We start from the raw sequence: 23,709 nt of genomic DNA on the forward strand, positions 1-23,709 counted from the left end.
ATGTTGTTTCGCAAATTTTAAACAGTTTGTTCGAGCAAAGTTCGCCCTCGACGAACTTTTGTCGCGTCCGTTGCGCTCTCAAAATGCGCGAGCATCGGTTGATGCATTCGTCAGCGTGATACGATGACAACTGTAACCGGTTATTGCGTGATGATTTACGAGCGTCCAACAAAATGTCGAAATATACCCGGCGCGTTTGCATCGGAACGGAGTCCAGGCGCAAGGATTCCGCGCGTTGCAGTTGCAATAATTGCTCTGCGGCGCCTCTAGAAAAACAGGCATTTTTCAACAAATGGATCGCGGTTTTGCGAAACTATGCAATAAAAGCTGGAGAACCTGGACGAAGTTCTATTGCGTTAACACAATCACGCCGGATCGAAAATCTCAAGTGAGACTGTTACGCTTCCCTTCTCGTCGACGATATTAAATATTGAATAGAGGGGCGGGAATAAAGAGGAGACGGGGATGCCACGGTTAGTGTGACAAGGAAGGATATTAAAATCAATCCTGTATACTGGGCTATGCAAACAGGGTTTCTGGAGAGAACATCGTAAAGTCGCGAAAACTTTTCCGAGCCTGTTCTGCGAATTTCCAAAGCTTCCGCCTTCATGCCTGCGATTTGAAGAACTTCCGTCCTTTAAATATTCAATTCTAACAAATAAATAATTCGCTGAAATTAAATAAAAAAGTTTTAATTTGATAATGTAATTTAATATTGCTTTAATTTAATAGTAATGTAATTTAATATTGAATAATTTAATATTGATTTAATTTAATATTAATGTAATTTAATATTGAATAATTTAATATTGATTTAATTTAATATCAATGTAATTTAATTTAAATAAAAAGCCTTACTCGATAAATATAAAGTTAATCATGCTCGACAATAAATTAAAGGCACAGCGATCGGCTAGCCCACAGTAACTGGCTCCCCTGTCCTATTTGTTAGACTACGGATCTTCGTGCACGTGCAAAATTTTTGCTCAAATAATTCATAGCTTCGTTCGGAGTGCAAAATGCCGGACAATTAAGGACCATTAATTTAACAAGAGCGAATGACGCGATTATAAAATTATTAAGAAGCGAGGAAAGTGCACGGCATTTTATGATGATACCCGAGTGATGCGAAAATGTCATTAACTCGGTCTACGTTGCGATGCAGTTTCTAACACCGAAAACAGACTTAAACGAAACTGAAACACCCTGCACGTACACGCTCATTGTCACGGGGAACGCGTTACGTGAGGTCATTAGCGAGGTGTAGCAGGAAACAGTGGCTTAAAAAGATGCTGAAAATTGCATGTTTTCTCTTTTTCTTCCGGAAATATTTTCTCCGCTACATTTCCCCGCAGACTTCTTGCTTTTACATGTCTACCGTTCTAATTTGTTTTTATATTTTGCTTAACTTTATTTGCGTTCCTTTCTTTCCTTCCTAGGAGTGTTCAGAGCGACCGCCGAGTCGTGCTTATAATTGACGACACACCATTTTACGATCCCGATTACGCAGCGTATAATTTCGTTCAACCTACGGTACATTCTGAAAGCGTTGGCTTTTTTGTTGGAAAATATATTCTAAACCTCTCGCGAATATTTTTCTTTCGAACTTTCCAGATTGAACAATTGATGCAAAAATTTGCTTTATTTCCTTTTGCAACGTTTCGCATGGCATCGATATGGAGGTGCGAAATTTCTGTGACTTCTAGCTTAAAAACTCGACGGGATTTTAAACTGTTTCATCAGTTTGGTTTAACAATAATTATTACGTACAATTATTGTATAATAATATAATAATATGATAATATAATAATATAATAATATAATAATATAATAATATAATAATATAATAATATAATAATATAATAATATAATAATATAATAATATAATAATATAATAATATAATAATATAATAATATAATAATATAATAATATAATAATAGAATAATAGAATAATAGAATAATACAATAATACAATAATACAATAATACAATAATACAATAATACAATAATACAATAATACAATAATACAATAATACAATAATACAATAATACAATAATACAATAATACAATAATACAATAATACAATAATACAATAATACAATAATACAATAATACAATAATACAATAATACAATAATACAATAATACAATAATATAATAATACAATAATTATTAATAAAATATTTAAACTTGAGCTTTCAGTGAGATGATATAATCGAAGCCAATTTCATAATATCTTCCATTTTAGAAGAACCGTAAATAAATATTTTGCCGTACATGAAATTCGCTACAGGGCCCAATTTTAAAAAATATTTAATTACTTCGCGTTTAATCGTGGGACACGGAATTCCCTGTAAATCATCCCCGGAGAGAGTCGTTCGCAGGATCAGACGGTTCTCCGGGATACTATATTTTCGAAGCACGCAGCACATCTAATATACTAATACTTATGCTTGTAGGTGACATCGCACCTGTCAGTGACGGTCTACGTGGAGGACATAAACGATCATGCTCCGCAATTTGTCGATGCGCCTTATCACGTAACCGTGGACGAGCTTACGCCAGTCGGTGAGATATACTGCATACGAACTAGTTTTACGTTCAGCTGTGCTGCGGGACGCTTAACTCCATAGAAAAATGAAGTTCAATTGTCAGCGAGCTATTTATTAATCATCCTTGGAATCTGTCGCGGTCATTATTCTATTTTCATTGCTATCGCTATAATGCAATACTTTATTCTATTTTCATTGCTATCGCTATAATGCAGTATTTTATACTATTTTTTATCTGCCTAATAATTGCACTTTTCAAGTCGAAAGATCGCCGAAATCATTGATAAATGCATAGAAGCTAGTTAGCTATGATAGTTAATTTTCTTTTATATATTTTATATCGCGATAAATTCTTTTACATAAATATAAAATATATACAAAAAGATTAACTATCATAGCTATCATTATTAACTAGCTTCAATGTATATATCAATGATTTCAGTGATCTTGAAAAGTGAAATTATCAGACAGATAAAAAGCAATTTTCTTTGGTGCAAAATTACAGACAAAATATTCTAGTAATATGCCTCAATGCAACGATACAAAAATTATGCGGGAACTTTTCTCTTGTAGAAGAACTGCGTTAAAAATCGATAGAAAATATTGCTCGCGATATTTCGGTAAAAGCCATTAACGAGGGCCCGACTGACGAATTAATTGAACTGTAACGTAACCGGTTCGGAAGAAAATCCGAAAGAAACCAGTCGCCAACGTTCTATCATTTTATCGAATATCCGTTCGATCGAACGGAACGTTGCGCAACCGAGACGTTAATTCGCGAGCGCTTTTTTCGGCGCGCCGCTTCCCGTAATCGTGATCCGCGAATAGGTGCAATCTCGAACCAAAAAAAAAAAGAAAAAAAATCGCTATCAAGCGGCGATCGCAAATCGTGGATCGATCGGAATAATCGTAACGCGGTCGGACCGGGCAAGATCCTGGGGCGGAAAAGCATCGTTTTACTCGGCCGAACAGAAGGCTGCACGGCCAATTGGCGGTTGGAAAGCGTGGTCTTTTGTGCGGCGGTCCGAGATTCGTGTGTCTAATCGCAGGTGTCACGATATTTCGTGGGATCCACGCGGTGGACGGTGACAAGCCGAACACGCCGAACAGCGACGTCCACTACGCGATAGTGAAAGGCAACGAGCTGGGGAAATTTTCACTCGAATCCGGCCACAGAACCGCTCTCATACTCCGTAAACCGGTGGACTACGACAACGGCGATCGCGAGTTCACGCTGGTCATCGCGGCCACGGTGAGTACACGCCGATACGTTACATCGTGCACCGGCACAGAACATCGTGGAAAAAGCGCGCAGGTGAAAGTCCCGCGACGCCGATGTTACCGCGATGATTTCACGTTACGGACGGCGCCCCATTGTCAACCTTTAACAAACCCCCGTATTCCAGGACCGCGGCGTGCCCGCCAGGACCACGAACACCACCGTCAGGATCACGATCGCCGACAACGACGATCTAGACCCGAAGTTCTCCCGCGACGTCTACAAGGCGAAGATCCACGAGTTCTATCCCATGCCGGTGAATATCATTTCAATTGTCTCCCTTCGGTCTCTACTAATTTAACCGTTTAATTTATTTTTTTTACCGAGGTAATTTAACCGTTTGCGTACCACGAGCCACTTTTGCGCTCTTCAGATTTTGTGTCGAGAAAAGCCAGGGCATTTGCCCGAAACAGACGACTTACGGCCCACCCGAAATTTGTCGAAAATTTGTGCACAGTCTTTCAGACGCATGTATACGTCGCGCGTCGCGTCGCTATCAGTAATCCAATTTGCATTTTGTTGTTACCTATTCTAAATTAATAGTATATACATATTTTCATTCGTAACGTTTTATTTCATGTTTTACGGCTTTTTTCGACACATAATCGAAGGAGCGCTATTGCGCTCTTCGGCTTTTTTCGACACATAATCGAAGGAGCGCTATTGCGCCCTTCGGCTTTTTCCGACACATAATCGAAGGAGCGCTATTGCGCTCTTCGGCGCTTTTCGATCCTGTTTTTTCAGAACCATCTGGTACGCAAACGGTTAACGCTCAACCAGCAGTTACACTTAGACACACTTAGTCGAATGATGACCGAATAAGGAAATCTTCCACATCTAATTTCTAAAACTTAAGAATGATTGTTTAACACTTAGCCAACCGAACGGGCAGATCTCCCCGTTTTAAATTCAGTCGATTCACGACCGAATAGATAATTAATGAAAAATTTTAAATGATTGCTTAATTTTATTAAGATTTGTGAGAGGTACGAATGCTGAAGAAGTAATTGATGCCATATAAGTTTGCTTCATAATTTTTGTTTAATCGAATGAAATATTTTTTTTATGAAAATTTTTGAGGTTTCTAGCGCGGTCGTGGAAGTGTTAATATTATTAAGATTTTGCAAGAGAGAGGTGCGAATGATGAGGAAGTAATTGACGCCATGTACAGTAATGTCTCTCTAATTGACGCTCCGATTGTACACAGAAGTGGACAATTCGGGAAGTGGAGATACGAGCCTTGCGACTCCTTTTTTATAGTTGGTGGCAATCGGTAATTACAAAAACCAAGGCTCGAATAATCGTCCCTCCTCTCCCTCTTCACAATCTGAGCGACAATTACAGAGAATTTAATGTACAGTAAAGTTTCTCTAATTGACGCTCAGATTGTCCAGAAAAATGGACATTTTAGAGAGAGAAGATACAATTTATTTGATCCTTGCGTTTCATTTTTATAGTCACGAATTGTCAACAACTATAAAAATGAACTGCGAGGCTCGAATAATCGTATCTCCTCTTCCCAGATTATCCATTTTTGCGGACAAATTGAGCGTCAATTAGAGAGACATTACTGTATGTCGTATAAGTTTGCTTCGCAATTTTTATTTAATTGAAATACTTTCATACTTTAATTTCATGAAATTTTCGAGGTTCTTGGCGCGGTTGTGAAAGCGTCGAGTGTCCTTTTTTGATCAATGAAACGCCGAGATCGTGATCGTTCGAAAAAAAGTCAGAACTCCGAGGCTGATCTTAGAGAAAGAAATTTGTTTAACGTACTTGTCTAACTTGAAAAGAATTCAGTTCGACGATGTACAGTTTTGTACCACTTTTTTATGCTGGAATCTTTTCTGCAGCATCAGCTCTTGCAGATGTCACGGATACGCATCTGTGACTTATTGATGACCCAGAAGTGGAAATCGGCGGTATAGTTGCGCCCCGTTTTTTCCCCCCGTTCAAACTGGTATACATTAATCCGACTTTCTACGTATGAGACAGCAAATGGAAGCCGACGATGTAAATTTCCGCGTGTCCGCGGGGTCGTAGGCGAAGATCGCGCGGATGATGTGTTCGACATCGGTTCTTTTTTTCTTTTTCCGTAATTTTAAACTGATCGATTTGGAATTTTGATCTATTACTACGGCACATTCCCAATTAACCGCGCGTAGAAACTGTACACCTGCATCCCTGGAACGCGTGACTTATAAAATAAGTAATTACCATTCGCGCATCCATCAAGTTAACCCGCGAGGAGCTAATCCTGGCTCTCCCACTTGCAAACGTGACGAATATTCTATTTCGAGTGATTTATTTACTGGAAACGTTTATGGCTAACGCAAGTTGCCGATGGTTCGACGAGCTTGAGATTATTTTGCGCGATTTGAACAGGAAACGGTTCAGCTTGATTGAAATCTAAATAATCGGATATTTGTCGCGTCGCAAATTACGATCTTGTTCCTGAAACAAGCGAGAAGATTTAAACGATCGATTCAAATATTATTTTCTTAACAATCAGTCGTGTATCTTGAAAGTGTTCTGAACTGTCATTTTCATAAAAACGTTCATGGAAATCAAGTATCTTCGAACTCTGTAAACAATCTACGTTAATTTTATTAGTAATTAGTATATTATTTATGGCACTATTATTCATGGTACAGAAGATTTCTTTCACATACGCGAAGACAGAGTCCATTCAATTCTATAGCTTCCAGTGACACTTCAATGTCAACTCGGACGAAATAAAAAATTCATTAAACTAAGTATACTTTCGCCATACACGTGCAAATATTTTTAATAGCAATTTTTCGATCTAGTCCGTCCAAAAGTTCCATACAGTTTCAACAATCGTATTCAACGGAAATTACATAATAAATACGTTTCTCTTCCATTTTCTACCTTCAATCGAAGCGACAATTAAATTACATATAAAATAACTGAATTAAAACTTAAAAAATGAACGGCATCCTCCAGTGACGTTTATAGATTCAAACGGCATAAAAATTCAACGCGATGCAATCCCAGGTGAATAAAACGTTGACACGCGCTGTCCTAAAAGTATGCAGCTGGCAGCAGTTTATGCGACCGATGCACCGCAAAAGCGGCCGGGAAATGCTCGAGCAGCGACAGAGTCGCGGAAGATTAACTGCACACGTTCGCACAAATCCAAAGTGGTCGGTGGCAAGAAAATCGCTGGAAAATTGACGCTCGTATGCGTTAAATCGCGGCTTCGACGCGCCACGGAATGCCATCCGAGCGTCGCTCGGGCCCCGAAGCATAATCGGGCCGAATAAATCTCGGACAACGACGCGCGAGCGCGCGCGCGCGCACCTCGAAAGTCGAAGGTAGTACGCGCGCGGCCGTGATAAATATCGCCGCGAACGGTATCGCGCGATCATGTTTTCCTACGGAACGAAATTTATACCTCAAGGTTCCCGCGGAAGAAAGTATTAACCTCTGACATTACCCGGGCCGAGCGGCCAGATGTGGCACAGCCTAGATCACAGGCGTCGTCGCGTGGAACGCGAACGACTGGCCCGTCGCGACCAGTAACTGCTCCCTTAACCCTTTCGCAACTACGGGCTACTATAGTGGCCCTCCATAAGATGTCACTGAGGTACTACGGGCCACTATAGTGGCCTTTCGTATGATGCCACTGAGGTACTACGGGCCACTATAGTGGCCTTTCATAAGATGCCACTGAGGTACTATGGGCCACTATAGTGGCCTTCCATAAGATGCATTATATTGCATAATGTTATTTCCTCTCATACTGTAAATTAAAGAGCGCATGCTAAGACGTTATAAATACCCTGGAATACCCTTTATTTATAAATACCCTTTGGAGAGAAATTTTTTCGTACGAAAACATTCAAGCAGCTTGGGTTCTCCGCCGCGGTACTCCCGCTGACGATCGGCGTCGCGTAGCGTGCAGTGATGTCGCGGCGCTCCGTTCAGCGGAAGTACCGCGGTGGAGAACCCGCCCGTAGCGAAAGGGTTAATGGCACAGAAAAAAAAAGAACAGCGTTATTGAACTTCCGAGACGAATTCTCGGCGCGCGCGAGGCAGCTCGCCCGCGCGGGGAAGATCGACGACTGTGAAAGTCGCGACGCGTGGGCATCGCGATCCGCGCCGCTAAAATCGCGGCGACACCGCGAATCGACTACTTTTCATTTCGCGCTGCAACTTTTTTCAGGGGATTCCAGTTTCGGCACGGTTTCGAAAAATATCGCCGACTTTCGAATCGCGCGGCTGACGCGCCGAATTATCTCGAGGACTTTTCTGGACGTTACGCAATCTTCGCGATCACTTTTCTCGAGATACTGTACGCTCGAGTCGCGTGTAATTATTGTAATTATTGCTTAATTAACGCTAGTGTTGCGGAGCATAAAAAACAGCTGTTTATAAAAGTAACAATAAGACAGTTATTCTGATTTTTAACAGGTGCTATTGTAACATTTGCTGTAAGCAACGTATAAATTGAATGAATAACTCGAATAAATAACTCTTCACGATATGAATAATCGTAAATTAATATGTTAGTGACCCGCCATCTTGACGGGCCTTCCGTAAATCTAGCGTAAACGACCCTAAATATCCGTATTCGACGAAAAAGCTTCGAGAACCTTTGCGAAGACGATGCAATATTTATGATCGCATTCGCGAAACTGAATTAACATTTTCTCCGATATCAACCAGGAAATGTTATTCAGTTCAGAAATATTATTCAGTTAATTATTGCTGTTAACTGCACACCGGTCAAGCGAGGACTTAATTTCCACTGAATATCCATATTCAAGAAAAAAGTTTCTAGAATCTCCCCGAGGATGATGCAATATTTATGATAATAGTATTAGCCAGGAAATGATAACATCGCGTTCACTCATTTATTATACAGTTAATTATGCCATTCATCGCATCGTTAATCAAACGAGCTGGATAATTGACTCCGAACGCGTAAACGTTATATTTGAACGCATAAAGAAAGGAGGATACGACGGAAACCACGAACAAAGTGTCTTCTTATCGGTGGAATCCGTGTTGGCGCGGTTCAAAATTAGACTCTCGGTTTCACAGTCGAGACTCTCGCTTCGCAAGATCTGCTCCAACGTAGCGAGATTCGTATGGCGTCATTTTTAGAAATCTCCACCCTAATCTCGTTCCAAGCGAAAGTACCATATTTCTGCATTTCTGTGTACGCTCGAATTAACGTCGTATTATTACTGTGTGCCAAACTAATTCCAGGTTTTTCTCAGATCATAAAACAAAGAAAGCGTACACGGTATCATCGTTGTCTCGCACATAAAATTGTTTTCTCCGAGAGGAAGATGCCTCGCGATACGAATGAGAAACGAGCATCGGCGATCATTGCGATCCGAATGCTTTAAATATTCGAATTCCATTACCAGAGAATTCTGATTCGAATTAATTCGCGTTCGAATAAAATCTTAATCGAACGAAATCTCATTCGAATGGATTCTCTCTCGATTAAAATCTTATTCCGATGAATCTGTATTCGTTTCGATAATTAACTCGACGATAATTAATTCGCGTTCGAATAAAATCTCAATCGAACGAAATCTTATTCCAATGAAATCCTAATCGAGCGAAATCGCATTCGAATGGATTCTCTCTCGATTAAAATCTTATTCCGATGAATCTGTATTCGTTTCGAGATTAACTCGACGATATCGGATAAAATTTCGTTCGTATTTTCATCGTTTTTTTTTTTATCCGTCGCGCGAACAACATTTTACCGGACTCTCGCCGGGAACGTATTTATTTTCTAAGGCCAGAATAAAAGATTGATGTCGCCGAGACGTCGCGAACGAGGGAAACGATGCGCCTCGATGACCGCGTAGAAAGTTCTCGGGTTCGTTCCGTAATATGCAAGTACCATCGGCGATCATCCACCGTCGCGCATTGACGCGGTCATTGCCGCGGGTATTCCCGATGCAAGTGGCGAATAGTAGTTGTTTCGCGATTGCGCAACAGATTAATCTCAGCCGGTGTTTAATTACGTCTGATTCGGCACGGATCTGCCATGATATTTTCCAGCGTGTCGTTAGAAGGTGTTTCGCGGCATTTCGACATTGTGCCGCAAGCGAGTAATTGCCGTTGACATAGTTTTTCGAATCGCCACGTTTATGCTTATTAATATAATCGGACGATCGTTCTCCGAACAGTGTCCGATTAAAAGATGTTCGATCGAACGCTCGTTCATTGAAATATAATTAATCGAGTGGAGAAAAAGTGATTTCGTATTCGAACGAATGAAGATTTATTTCTCGAGCATATCGTTGCACGATTCTCCATTGCAACGCCACATGGTTGAATTATTATGGCATTGTATTTCTCGCGTTTATTCTCGATGAAACGCTAAATTGAAACGCTAAGAAAATAGTGTCTCAATAAGTAGTTAGAGCAGTGCGCTTCGATGTTGTACCGACGAGCGTTTTGCCCCGCGAAAACTTAAGTGTTTTGCCCTGCGAAATTTCTCCGCTGTTTACGTTTGCGCAACGTTCGCGCAAAAGAAAATTATTCAGATCGGCCGAAAGAATAGTGTGCCGCAACACCGAATGGAAATCGAAGATTTATCGTAGAGGCATTCGCGGAATGTTTTTGTGCAAATAATTATGCCGGTCTTAGGTCAGAAAATGTTTAACGATCGAACCGAAGCGTAACGAACTTTCTACGTTCTAACGCGAGCCCGCAACATCAACGCTGTCCAGTTTTTACGGAATGACAGCACACACATATTCTGTTCGCCTAAAGGGCTTCGAACTTCGATCGCTCAAATAATTTCATATCGAGTCACGCATTTTTTCTCTCGAATAGACAGCGAACCGGGTAAGAAAATGCGCCGATTGCCAAGCGTGAGAAGGTGGTTAGATGTGATCTGCACGAACTCGTGAAAAACGAGGTTTCTACATCGCGTTCTGCACAGATATAACGATATCTAAACTCGAGTAGGGTTACAAAATTCGCAAAAAAACGCGACAAACCGACGGAGAACTCGCGAAAACGCAGGGAAATCGGGATAGATTAATTATATCAAGGCATTTCAAAATCCAATTTGGCGAGCAATTTTTATGCAAATTACAGTAATTTCTCCCCAGTTCGCGGTCAGATCGCGCAGAAAAATGGACAATTCGGGAAGAGGAGACACGATTAATCGAGCCTTGCCCCTCGTTTTCATGATAACCGATTGTCAACGACTATAAAAACGAGACCAAATTGTCCATTTTCGTGCGCAATCGGAGCGCGAATCAGGGAGAAATCCCTAAGAAACCTGCTTCTCCAGCCGTCGCAAAAATCCGAAACTCACCAAATCACCTGTCTCGCAACCGTCTGCAAGGTCACGTGCATTCCGCAGGAGTACCCGATCTTCACGCAGATCAACTTCAGCACGCCGATGCAAGCGACGGACTGCGACATGGACATCAACGTGCCTGTCCGGTACGACATTATCTCTGGGAACGAGCGGGGCTTCTTCCAGCTGGACCCGAAGAACGGCACGCTGTTCCTGAAGCGTGCCATCGACCTGGACGCCGAGAAGAACCTACCCTCGAACACGTTCACCTTGCAGGTCCACGCGTCCCAGGTGGACAATCCGCTGAAGACAGCGGTCGCCCGTGCCGAAGTCGAGGTGCTGGACCTGAACGACAACCTGCCGGAGTTCGAGGTGGACCTGTACAACATCAGCATCGTGGAGAACCTGCCGAACGGTTTCAGCGTGCTGCAAGTGATCGCGCGCGACAGGGACCAAGGAGAGAACGGCCAGTTCGACTACGAGCTGCGCGACCCTTCCGGCGCGTTCTCGGTGGACCCGAAGTCCGGTTGGCTGACGGTGAAGGACCAATCGGTGCTCGATCGCGAGAAGAGGAATCATCTGCGTATGAAAGTGCTCGCGATCGAGAGGAGGCCCAGCGTCGTTCGCGGCGACGACTCTCGCCGCGTGAACGGATCGTCCGTGGATGTTGAAGTCACTCTGCTGGACGCGAACGACAATAACCCGATCTTTGTACCCGGCAATCTGTACGAGATGGTCGCCAGGAGCGACTACAAGGTGGGCACTGTGCTGGGCCAGGTACACGCAGTCGACGATGACCTCGGGCCCAACGGCATGGTCAAGTACAGGCTTCAGAAACCTGGGAATACGACGACCCGCACGCCGCCGTTCCACGTCGACGAGATCACCGGCACGATTACCGTCGCCGAGAGCCCGATCCTCGAAGGAAGACACGCCATCTTCGTCGAGGCTGCTGACCAGCCTGCTAACCCCAGCGAGAGACGGTTCTCATTGGCGGTGGTCACCATCGATATCTTCCGATCGAACGGTGAGATTTTGTTGCTTCCGATGTAAAGAAATAGGGATCGTTTTTTACAGGGAATTCTCGACAATTTTTCTTCAAATTTCTCCTGAATTTTTTCCAACAGAAATGGACCATTTTTGAGCAAGATACGAGTAAAGAGCAAGATACCAAGAGCAGATACGATTGTTCGAGCCTCGCGGCTCGTTTTTATAGTTGTCGAGGGTCAACGATTATAAAAACGAGGTGCAAGGCTCGAATAATCTCCTCTTCCCAAATTGTCCAGCTTTGTTTGCAAGCTGAAGGAAAATTAGAGAGAATTTACTGTATAAGTCGTGATAACGTTCCGCTCTTATCAGTTTGGTCAGTGGGACAATAAAAAGAAGGGGAATCTAAAAAAAAGGTACCTTCTTCCCGCGCGCGAGAAAAATATGTATGTTCTATTTACTAGACTGTGGATCTTTATGCAAAATGCGAATTTTCTGCATCGATCGCAATAAACAGGAAACGCGTAGACATTTATTCCTGCCTTGAATCATTTTGATCAGCTATAAATAATATAATCAAATCGTTGAATTCCTCCAACAGTGTCATCGTTTTATATTTCAACCATTCATTTCTGCTCTAAATGCACGAAATCCGCAGTTCAGTCATTAGAATTTTATATTTTCTATATTTATTTTGGATCTTATTCCTATAGAATTTTTTATTGCCTCTTTTCATGAAGAGGCTAAATGGGTGCAGACTCGAACAGCAAAAATATTAAAATCCCAATTGCTTTTGATTTGCTTCCTGGCATAATTATCTTCATATTTATCGAAGAAGACATTCATTCATCCTGTCCATTTTTGAGTAAAAACTCATCGAGTAAGACGTATTAAATTCTTTTTATTAAGAAACAATCGTAATAAATGAGTAAACGATTATAATAATGTCTTATTCGAGCAATATGAAGTCCGCTGTGCTCGAAAACAAAGCGAAAGCAATCGGTCATCCCACAGTAACCGGCACCGCTAAGCCGGGATTAGTAAGACACCGGCAACGCGGACGCGCGTGGCATTTCGCGCAGCGAAAGTTAATAATTAAATAAGCGTAACGAACCGTTCAACCGGTCGTCCTTCGGTGGCGGAGGCGGTGTTCCATGTTTCGGTTATCGCGGATGTTATCTTCGCGAACGCTCGGCTCGTGAGACCGCGCGTTCGAAACGCGCGCACGGTTCGCAGAAACGTGACTTCTCGGCTGTGGATAATGCACAATTCGTATCTCCGAGGTATCCGTCAAATGTAGCGCGGACACGTTCCATAACGTCGCCGGGAAATCGCATTCGTAGACAACCGAGAGAACAAGAAGAAGAAGAAGAAGTCTTGTGAAATATTCTCCCGTATCCGCAGTCACTCGGCGCGGCATCGAAGTAGAAGGCTCTCCATTGTGGCCGGAATCGATTCGGTCGCGCCTCGATTTCGTTCGTTTCTCTCGTGCGGAGAACGCGAACGGAGATTTTTATGGATGTTGTTTGAACCGTAGGTCCGGAGTCATTGGAACCAGACTTCGTCGGAGCCCCTTATGAGTTTTGGGTCGGTGCCAATGTGCCAGTCGGCACCAGCGTCGGTCAAATCCGCTTAAACGACGCCGTGAAGACAAACGATTTGATCTACGATCTCCTGCACAGCTACGAAGACGGGGGTGAGTCTCTACAATGGCTATTAATTAATTAACGTCCGCGGTGTCGTGATCTTTCGGCTAATTGAGACGCATTGCGCCGCAGGCAACGGTGAATGTGGTGAATGTTCCTAGGAAAGCTAGAGATTAAAATTATTACACGGTTTTCCTTCAGCGTCGTTACGTTCCCTGTCAATAATCAATCATTTTTGTTATCCTGTATATTAATCATTCGCTGCTCTAATCCAACACTGAGATATGTCCAAGTAACGAAGTTTAAAGTAAAAGGCATTCGAAGCTTTAGTTTTCCAATAATAATTTGATTTGCGACAATAACGAAATATTATTTTCGCTAAATTTCGTACTAATGTATATAAAAAAAAATAAAATAAAATGAACGAATGTAATAAAGAAGAATCTATATAAATATGGATATTTTAATATCGCTATGTCTCTGTCTCATAAAAGTGAGAAGATCGAATTTATCCAGATCTCATACAGTTTTCATTATAAATTCGCTCAAACAGTAATTATACTGTCTGAGTTAGTTAGGATCAGAATGGCGTGAGTCCCATTTTTTACAATTTTGACTTGTGTCTTAAATTGTAATCTATACATGCCAGAATGTTAAGAAACGTGTGAAATGAATTACAAAGTTGCTATAAAATAGTTGAACTCTAAATTACCTTAACAGCAAATTTGGTCACTAGACGATACACATATTATTGAACAATAATACCCATTGTTTCTCATAGAGAGGAAAACGTAACTTATGCCACTGTCATTCTAATCCAATCAATTAATCCAAGCATTTTCTATGAAAGTGTCTGCAAAGTTAATAGAATAATAAAACAACAAAATAATAAGATAATGAAATAAAACAGTATTAAAATAGTTACAGTAAATTCTCCCCGATTTTCCTTCAGCTTGTAACCAAAAATGAACAAATTTGAGGAGATACGATTATTCGAGCCTTGCACCTGGTTTTTATAATAGTTGACAATCGGCAACCATAAAATCGTATCTCCCCTTCCCAAATTGTCCATTTTAGTGTACCAGCCGAAGGAAAATCCGGGAGAATTCGCCGTACTCGGAATAGACGCGGGATCTCACGGATCCCTAACGACCACAGGCCCCGATTTAAACAGGCAACCCTAATTCCCGTGCAACAGCGGCGGCAAAGCCACCTCCTCCCCCCTCTCATGTTAATATACGCGACACATGCTGCATACATACGCGATGGAATTTCAGTTCCGTTCGCCGTCGAGGAGCGCTCCGGGACGATCACGGTCGTCGACGAGATCGAGCGGTTCGACCGGTCGACGTACGATTTCGAGGCGGTCGTTACCGACGAGAGGGACCTAATGCTGATCACCAACGTCTCGATCCACGTGGTCGACCCTAACGACGAGAGGGGGATCTTCACGAGGTAAGTGAAACTACCGGCGACGTGTCTCGCAGCGGATTTTAACGAGCTCCGAGTGAAACCCCGGCGCAGATTGTTTCTCCTTGTAATTGGGGAATTAAGATCGATGCCGCAGATAGCACACGTTCGTGGAATCGTTTAGGCGAATTTTATGGTGGTTCGCACTCCACTGCGAGGGTCGGTTAAGCTTCAATGGGATGTTCGTCGTGTGTTTCCTCGGCATCGACGATTCACCAGCTCAGAGAATTTCGCGAAATTAGACTGACCTAATACTGACTGTTCGAACCCAGTCTTTCTTGTTCGAAATTTCCGTTCATTTCTTAATTCAAGCACACGCTGTAACAAGCGTTACGTAAGTTCAATCGTGTCATTCTTAGGAGGCGAGTAACAGCAAGGAGCAAAAGTGTCCACACACGCCTTCTGAAACTGGTTCAAATTACTTGAATTATTTTGTAACTGTTAGAGGGATTAGTGCAATGACTAAACTACTTTTTCTTCAATTACGTTATTACAGCAAATTCTCCCGAATTTTCCTTCACTTTGTAAACAAAGATGAACAATTTGTGAAAATAAGATGCGATTATTTGAGCGGCTCATTTCTACAGTTGTCGATTGTCTAAAATTATAAAAATGAGGTGCAAGGCTCGAAAAAAGGCTTCTCTTTGCAAGCTGAAGAAAAATTAGGGAGAATTTATAGTACTTGGAATTCCAATAAAATTGCAGCAAAGACTCTCGTCTTTTCTCTTTTATATCTGAGCCTGCAATGGCAATTTAAATTAATTAAATTCCCAATAATTAAATTCCCAATTTATACGACAACCTACCTTGATACATTTTTTTCTTATTTTCGCTGATATAATATGCTACCAAAAAACCTGGCACACCCTGTATAATCGCAAACGTTCACAAATGATTAAATACATCCCTTAGAATGCGCCATCCTGCACATCGTTCTAACCTGCATCGACCTTAAAAAAAAAACAAGCGTTAGCAACAGAACAAAGACTCGCACTCTTGACAAACCAAAACGAGTAACTGGACAGTGAGATGACAGAGAAAACGCACGTGTTTACCAGCGCGAAGAAAGTGCTCGGAATCGGTTCGATGGCGCTTCAGGGGGCTGTAAAACGGATTCGAAAACAACCGAGCTGTTGGCCAAGAGACGATTATTACGTAGAGGGTAGACGAGGGAAAGAGAGAGGGAGAGAGGGAGCAATTGATAGGTTGATTTCGTCGGGCCGCCGGGTTAAGCCGGGCAAAAGGTCAGGAGTGAACGGCTCCTGGGGAGTTCTGTTTGCTTATCCAAAACTCGATGGCCGTTGATTGCAGGGGAACGACCACCGCCCCTCTGGTGTTCCACGCGAAGGAGAACGTGCCGGGCACGTACATCGGGCAGGTGCTTCCTCAAAACAGCACCGGCACGTCCGCCAGCGGCACCCGGTTTTTTATCGTCAATCAGCAGGACGTCCCCGATATCTCGATCACGGAGGACGGCGCTTTGTACGCGCCGCAAGGCCTCGACCGCGAGACCAGGCAGAATTATAGCATCACCGTAATTGCAGAGAGCCACCGTGGGGTCGGAGTTTTCCAAGTAAGTTTTTCCCCCCTCCGGTAATTAACCCCTCGGCCGACCGGCTGAGCATCGGCGCGGGACAAGCTGAGCCGAGCCGAGCCGAGAGCCGTGAGCCGAGGACGGGGTGCGTCGAACTCGTTAAACGCCACTCCGGGGAATTTTCTTTTCCCGATTCAAAGCGCGGACAAATTGATTGAGGCGGGCCCGTCCTTTGAGATTCGCCGCGATTAGAGACACGTCGGGACAGTTTTCTCACCCTTCGTTTCTAGTCACCCTCCCGATTCTGCAGGGAATTTCACTCGACGACTGTAATTCCAGCCGGTTGCAGCTTTTGCAAACATTGTTTTCCACGCGATTCTTCGGTAAAGTCGCCAGTCCGACGATTCCAGTTGTTTGGAGAATGTTATTTCGTTCTCGACGGTGTTCGAATATTTTTTATACAATATCACAGATTCAGCAACGCGTGGACAAACGTTAACTCTTTGGGGCACAGGATTTCAGAAAATAAAATGGATCCATGTTGCACAGAGATTTTATTGCGTTTTATTGATTAAACAAAATTGGTATAGTTTTATTAATAAAGGAATCACGTAATATAAGAACATAAAAAAATAATAAGGATTCGATTCAATTTGTTGTTATAGGATGGATAACTAAAAATGTCCTACCGCGCATCAAAAAGATGGGACATTTTTAATCCCACCGTACTCCAAAGAGTTGAAGGGTTTTAACACATGATTTTTAATAGAATTTTTAATATTGTTCATTCCGATAGAGTCAGAATTAACGAAGTTATGTGCACTTGTATATAATTGTAATAAAGACTGTTTTATTGTTTTAATAGAGGGTGGCACTTTTTTGTAGCCAAAAAAGTGGCCTTTTTTCACTGTTTCGATGGAGTATTACAGCATGATTTCACATTCAAGTGTCAGTAAATTCTCCCTAATTTTCCTTCAGCTTATAAACAGAAATGGACAATTTGAGAGAATATTTACGATACGATTATTTGAGCCTCGCTGCTCATTTTTATAATTGCCGATTGTCAACAATTATAAAAACGAGCTGCAAGGCTCGAATAATCGCATCGTCTCTTCCCAAATTTTTGTTTACAAGCCGAAAAAAAATTAGGGAGAATTTACTGTAATTACAATTAGCGTAACAATAAATTGATATAGGAATAATACAAATAAAATTTCCGAAGCACGTTGCGAACAAAATAAAATTGTTCCAAGTGAATCGTAAGAAACAGAAATGAAATGAACACGCGGCTCTCTCCATTTTCTCTCCGTAAACGCGTAAAATCTAGCCTCCGGTTCCCCAAATTTTCATTCTGCTTCACGGTGTGTTTTATTTTTCCATGGTCGAAGATTTATGGGATATTTTTTTAATACACTGAAACCTAATATTGAAGTACCGTGTTCTCATAAATTCGTTCTCCCCCGTCCTACACGTTCCGCCATCCATCATGTTCGACTTTACAGGCACGCATCTAAAATTCTGCAGCACGAAAACTCGATTTCTATATCATAATCTGTATAATTGAATCGACTACCCGCTCCCGCAAGTTATCATTGTTCCTAGCAGTTTGTTTAGAAACGGTCACGGACACGTCACAGTCGCGTTATACCGTTCGTTGCGATCTTTATGGCATAAACCCGACCGTGTGTGAAAAGTTCGGCGCTCGATGTCCGTGACCCAGTTATTTCAAAAATTTGTTTCGTACGCTTTCATGTTCGCACGGTGTCATCGTTGTAACAAATTCGTTCATATTTTTTTATTCGACGGCAGGCGACTAATACGTGTGCGACGCGTCTGCAAACTCGAATATCCGTGTGACGCCGCGTGCTGGTATGAGTTAAATTGATACCGAGAACTGTATATTATTCATTTCGTTTCAACACTCGAATATGCACAATTACAAACTCTGGCTCAACACAGCTAATTATAATCAATTAAATGGAGTATTAAATTAAGGGGGTAATCATTCAAGTAATCGCTCAATGTTATTTAAGTGTTATTATTACCAACAGAAACAACCCAGATTAATTAAAAATACAATTTTTATAATATCTCCTCGACGTCCACGTTTGAACAAATTTTCAAGCAGGATTATTCCTCTCGATTAAAATTTTTGACAACGTATTAAATCTTCTGTAGGTGACAGTCATCGTTCTCGATGAAAACGATCACCCGCCGATGTTCACGGCGTCCTTGTACGAAGGACGAATCCTCGAGAACAGCCCGCCCGGGACCAAAGTCAATTTGTCGTCTCCTATCGCAGCCACGGACCGAGACGAAGGTATCAATCAAAACTTTGTCTTCAGTCTTCACGGTCAAGGCAGCGAGCTTTTCAGGATCCATCCCACAACCGGTTTAGTATACTTCGAGGGAATCGATGAGCGCACCCTGGACAGAGAGGCGAAAGCCAACTACACCTTCAAAATCGTCGCCACAGACAATGGTGAGTCTCTTCCACCACCTCCATCGATATCAATCCATTGTCGAATCGAAAATCAATTGCTTCGAATCACGATTCGTTTGATCGACTAATAAGTCATCCAACATTTTCACCTAAAACGTCTTCGTTATTTTAACTCCTTGTCATAATTTGACGAATCTGGCTCGAGACGATGATGTATGGCAATAATATGTTTAATACGATTATTATTCCATTTGTTTGAGTTGGAATAAAAATCTATGCTCTTTTCATCAATATTTAAGCAATCGAGTAAATATATTTTTTATATTCCTATCAAGAAATTAGAACAACTTTTGTGCAGTATTGTGGAGTATGAATATTATTCGGTTCGTTTGAGTTGAAATAAAAATTAATGTTCTTTTCATCAATATTTAAATAATCGAGTAAATATGTATTTTATATTACTATCAAGAAATTAGCACAAATTTTGTGCAGTATTGTGCAGTACGAATATTATTCAGTTCGTCCAAGTTGAAGTAAAAATCTATGCTCCTTTCATCAATATTTAAGCAATCAAGTAAATATGCAGGGTTTCCCAAAATTATGGTACTTCTGGGAAATGGAGGGTTCCTGAGATCATTTGAAGTAACCTTTTCCTAAGCGAAATTGCAATCCGCGGCTTCGTTTACGAGTTATTAACGAAAAACAGTCACCAATGAGAGGCGAGCTTGTCAGGTGCGCGGCGGCCGAGCCAACGAGCGCACGGAACGCGGTTCCGCCCATTAGCCCGGTCGCCTAGCGCCGAGCGAACTCGCCCCTCATTGGCCAGTGTTTTCTATGAATAATTCGTTAACGACGCCTCGGAGAAAATTTTTGTAAAGGGAAAAGTTGCTTCGAATCACCTCAGGAATCCCTCGTTTCCCGGAAATACCATAATTTTGGGACACCCTGCATATTTCATATTCCTATCAAGAAATTCTCACAAATCACCTCTTTCTCCCAAAATAAAAAATCAACGATCATGTTTCCAATGCAGCACAATCTCCTCCACCTTCCATAAAATCAATTCCGCTATCAATAACACAGATCTCCGCAAAGTAGATCATTTCACGGCAACGACAACGTTGTTTCCAACCCGCCTACAACATCCCCGGCAAATCATTAACGTGTATCCACGTCGACCAGACAATTTTGTATGAACGAGCACATTGTTCGCAGGCGGTCTGCGGTCTGAATCCGAGCTGAGGGTATCGGTGATCGACGTGAACGACAACGCGCCGAGCTTCATCAGAATGATCGTGCTGCCGGATCAGGGTGTGCGCGTCTCGAGCGAGCCAGATACCGAGGCGGCCTTCGAGAGGAACGACGTGCTCGATACGGGCGAGCCTGCCGCCGGAAGCCGGGCCCCGAGCAGCCGTCGATCACCTCTTCTTCTGGTGCCGGAAAACGCGACGATCGGCGCGCCGATAATACGGCTGTTCGCCGAGGACAAGGACGAGGGAGCGAACGCGGCGATAACGTACAGCCTGGGGAACGAGACGACATCCGGCGACGACGTAGGCTCGCGTCGATTCGACACCACCAGCCGTAGATACTTCCACCTGGACCCAAGGTCGGCCGAGATATCGGTGGCCAGAGGTCTGCCGGCCGAGAGGAACATCCGGCTGCTGGTCCTGGCCAAGGACACCGCCGGTCTGACGGACAACATCACGGTCAGGATCCACGTGGAGGACGTGAACGATCATCCGCCGATCTTCGACAAGTCCTGGTACACGTTCGACGTCTCCGAGGGCGTCTACGCGGGCTACGCGGTCGGCACCGTCCGCGCCTTGGACACCGACTTCGGTGCGAACGGGAACGTCAGCTACGAGCTGGTCTCCGGGAACGAGAGCCCGGAGAGCCCGCAGAACGTCTCGAGAACCTTCGACGTGGCACCTCGCGAGGGGATCATCAGGGTAACAGGGATGCTTGACAGAGAAACTGCCAGCACTCACCGACTGGTTGTGATCGCTCGCGACGATGGCTCTCCTCGGCTAAGTTCAACGGTGGAGATCGAGGTGAACGTCGTGGACGTGAACGACAATGCCCCGATGTTCTACGGCTACGACGAAACCGAGAACGACGTGGAAGGGAACAGCCTGCCGATCTACCACGCGTCCATTTTCGAGAACAGCCCGATAGGCACCCAAGTGACCAGGGTGCACGCGAACGACTCCGACTTCGCCGGGAACGGCAACGGGCTGATCCTCTTCGACCTGAGCCATCAGGGCGAGACGGAGAAGCAGTACTTCGCCGTGGACAGCAAGGAGGGCACGATCACGACGATCGGCAACATCGACTACGAGGCCCGGAAGATCCATCGGCTGATGGTAACCGCCAGCGATCTCGGCTCGCCGGTCAGCCTGACGTCCACGGCGGTGGTGTTGGTGACGGTGGTGAACGTCGACGACGACCAGGACGAGGCCGGCAACGAGCTGAAGAAGTCGCCTTCGTTCAGGCATCGGTACTACGAGGTGGAGGTCGAGGAGAACGTCGAGGTGCCGGTCGAGGTGGCGCAGCTCGACGTGGTCGACGGACACCAGAGCGATCATATCCGTTACAGCATCGTCGCGGACGACTCCAGCTCGCGGGAACACTTCTCGATAGACTCGAGGAACGGCTCCCTGTATCTGACGACGGACGTGGACAGAGAGGTGAACGATCGATACGAGGCCAAGGTCAGAGTCGACAGGGTGAAGATTGGTCGCGGAATGCCCGTGATGATTTACCCGGTTGTCGGTGAAAGGCTGAATGGTCTGGCGCCTAACGAGGCCAGGGTCGTTGTCAGGGTGAAGGATGTCAACGACAATGCGCCCAGATTCAAGTCAAAGGGCCGGCCCATCCTCGCCGCGATACCCACTACCGCCCATTATGGCTACGAGGTTGTCAAAGTCGAGGTACGTATGCAAGTATGCAAGTATGCATGCACGCGTGCATTCAGCCGCGGCGTATCAGCTGCCGGCTCCTCCGCGGCCGGGACCTCCGGCCGAGTTTAATTCATTTCGGCCCTCCCGTCGCCCTCTTACGCTATTTCGACGTCCCTTTCATCGTCGCTTCGGAACGCCGCGGCTCTTCTTATCCCGGCTCCGCCACCTAGGCCCCGCGCCTTTCTTTTTTCTTCGACGATTTTGCGGCCTCTTTCTCCTCTCCGGCGTCCCCCCTCTTTCTCTCTCTCTCTTTCTGTATGTGTAAGAATGTTTGCCCGTGTTCCTGCACGTGTGTGCGCGCGTACCCCGTTAATGGGCTCGCTTTCTGACTCGCTGCATAGTAATTCGCGTGCGTTTTAGAAGCTGCAGAGCCGGTTCCGCGTGAACTTGTAGCTCCGTGAAAAGGCTGAATTATGGACCGAGCGGGAAACCGGGACGGGGGATGGGCCGGCTTCAAAGTGGTTTCACTATTCGGCAACTACTATTAGTAATAACACAGAGTGCTCCTGATATTCGAGGACCTGTGCCCGGCCTGCGTATGCCGCCGCCGCCCGGTAATATCAATTTGGTCGGCACGTATACACCACCACGGCGCGTCGGCGAGTTTACTACCGTTCCGCACCTCGCGTGCCTCTGCGAGCGTCGGCTGCGGATAAATCATCCTTCCCTTCGATTTATTCGACTGTTATCGAGTCTATTTCGTAGAACGCCGCTGAAATTTACGTACGTCGCCTGAAAATCCCGGTTTCTTCCCGACGAAATTCGCGATAGGCCACGAATTTAACCCTTGTCTGGTTATATTTTCTTTGCGGACGATTTGGACGCTTTCGATTGTGATCAGTTCTTTGAAGGCAAAGAAAGAATTCATTGTGTTTTTACACTTGTTCGAATGCTTACTTTATTCCATTGTTGCAACGTGTCAAATTTGCGATGAAGATTTCATGCATAATCTACCAAATACGAATGTTGTTCGTTTGTTCTAAATTAAAGGGAGACGTGCGATCAGGGCTAATATTATATATTAATTAATATTAGTCCTGATATAATGCGACAAAGTCTCGCTTTAATTACTATTAATATTAGCCCTGATATAACGCGTCAAGTCTTGCCTTAATTGATATTAATATTAGCCCTGATATAACGCGTCAAGTCTCGCCTTAATTAATATTAATATTAGCCCTGTTATAACGCGACAAGTCTTGCCTTAATTAATATCATTATTAACCCTGATATAACGCGTCAAGTCTCGCCTTAATTAATATTAATATTAACCCTGATATAACGCGACAAGCCTCTTGCACGTCTTCCATTAATTTAGAACAAACGAACAATATTCGTATTTGGTAGATTATATTATGGTAGAATATTATGACATAATAAAGCTAATCAATGGAGCTGAGAAAAAAATCGTAATGCAAAGGGTTAAATATTGCCAACGAAAGCACAAAATTTTAATCTGTCTTTGAAACACCGAATAACATTTTACACAAGAGGTTGAATCGAGTTTTGATTTTTTGTGACGTATTTT

At 43.6% G+C, this 23,709-nt stretch overlaps 1 protein-coding gene and 1 long non-coding RNA gene across 4 annotated transcripts in view; both read left to right on the forward strand.

Moving 5' to 3' along the window:
- Cad89D (cadherin 89D) overlaps window positions 1–23,709 on the forward strand; it is an 89,340-nt gene that overhangs the window by 54,008 nt on the left and 11,623 nt on the right. For all 3 annotated transcript variants that reach the window (XM_033485729.2, XM_033485727.2, XM_033485730.2), the window contains exons 5-13: window positions 2,461–2,569; window positions 3,603–3,805; window positions 3,960–4,088; window positions 11,202–12,165; window positions 13,663–13,821; window positions 15,049–15,226; window positions 16,553–16,814; window positions 18,954–19,257; window positions 20,434–22,151. In XM_033485729.2, coding sequence (XP_033341620.1) covers window positions 2,461–2,569; window positions 3,603–3,805; window positions 3,960–4,088; window positions 11,202–12,165; window positions 13,663–13,821; window positions 15,049–15,226; window positions 16,553–16,814; window positions 18,954–19,257; window positions 20,434–22,151 — 4,026 coding nt within the window. The remainder of the gene's footprint in view (window positions 1–2,460; window positions 2,570–3,602; window positions 3,806–3,959; window positions 4,089–11,201; window positions 12,166–13,662; window positions 13,822–15,048; window positions 15,227–16,552; window positions 16,815–18,953; window positions 19,258–20,433; window positions 22,152–23,709) is intronic.
- LOC143260602 (uncharacterized) lies at window positions 7,426–7,636 on the forward strand. The gene is made up of 2 exons (XR_013034889.1): window positions 7,426–7,486; window positions 7,531–7,636. It is a non-coding gene; the product is annotated as an uncharacterized LOC143260602 (long non-coding RNA).

The sequence above is a fragment of the Megalopta genalis genome, chromosome 15, assembly GCF_051020955.1.
Source record: "Megalopta genalis isolate 19385.01 chromosome 15, iyMegGena1_principal, whole genome shotgun sequence".
Lineage (NCBI taxonomy): Eukaryota > Metazoa > Arthropoda > Insecta > Hymenoptera > Halictidae > Megalopta > Megalopta genalis.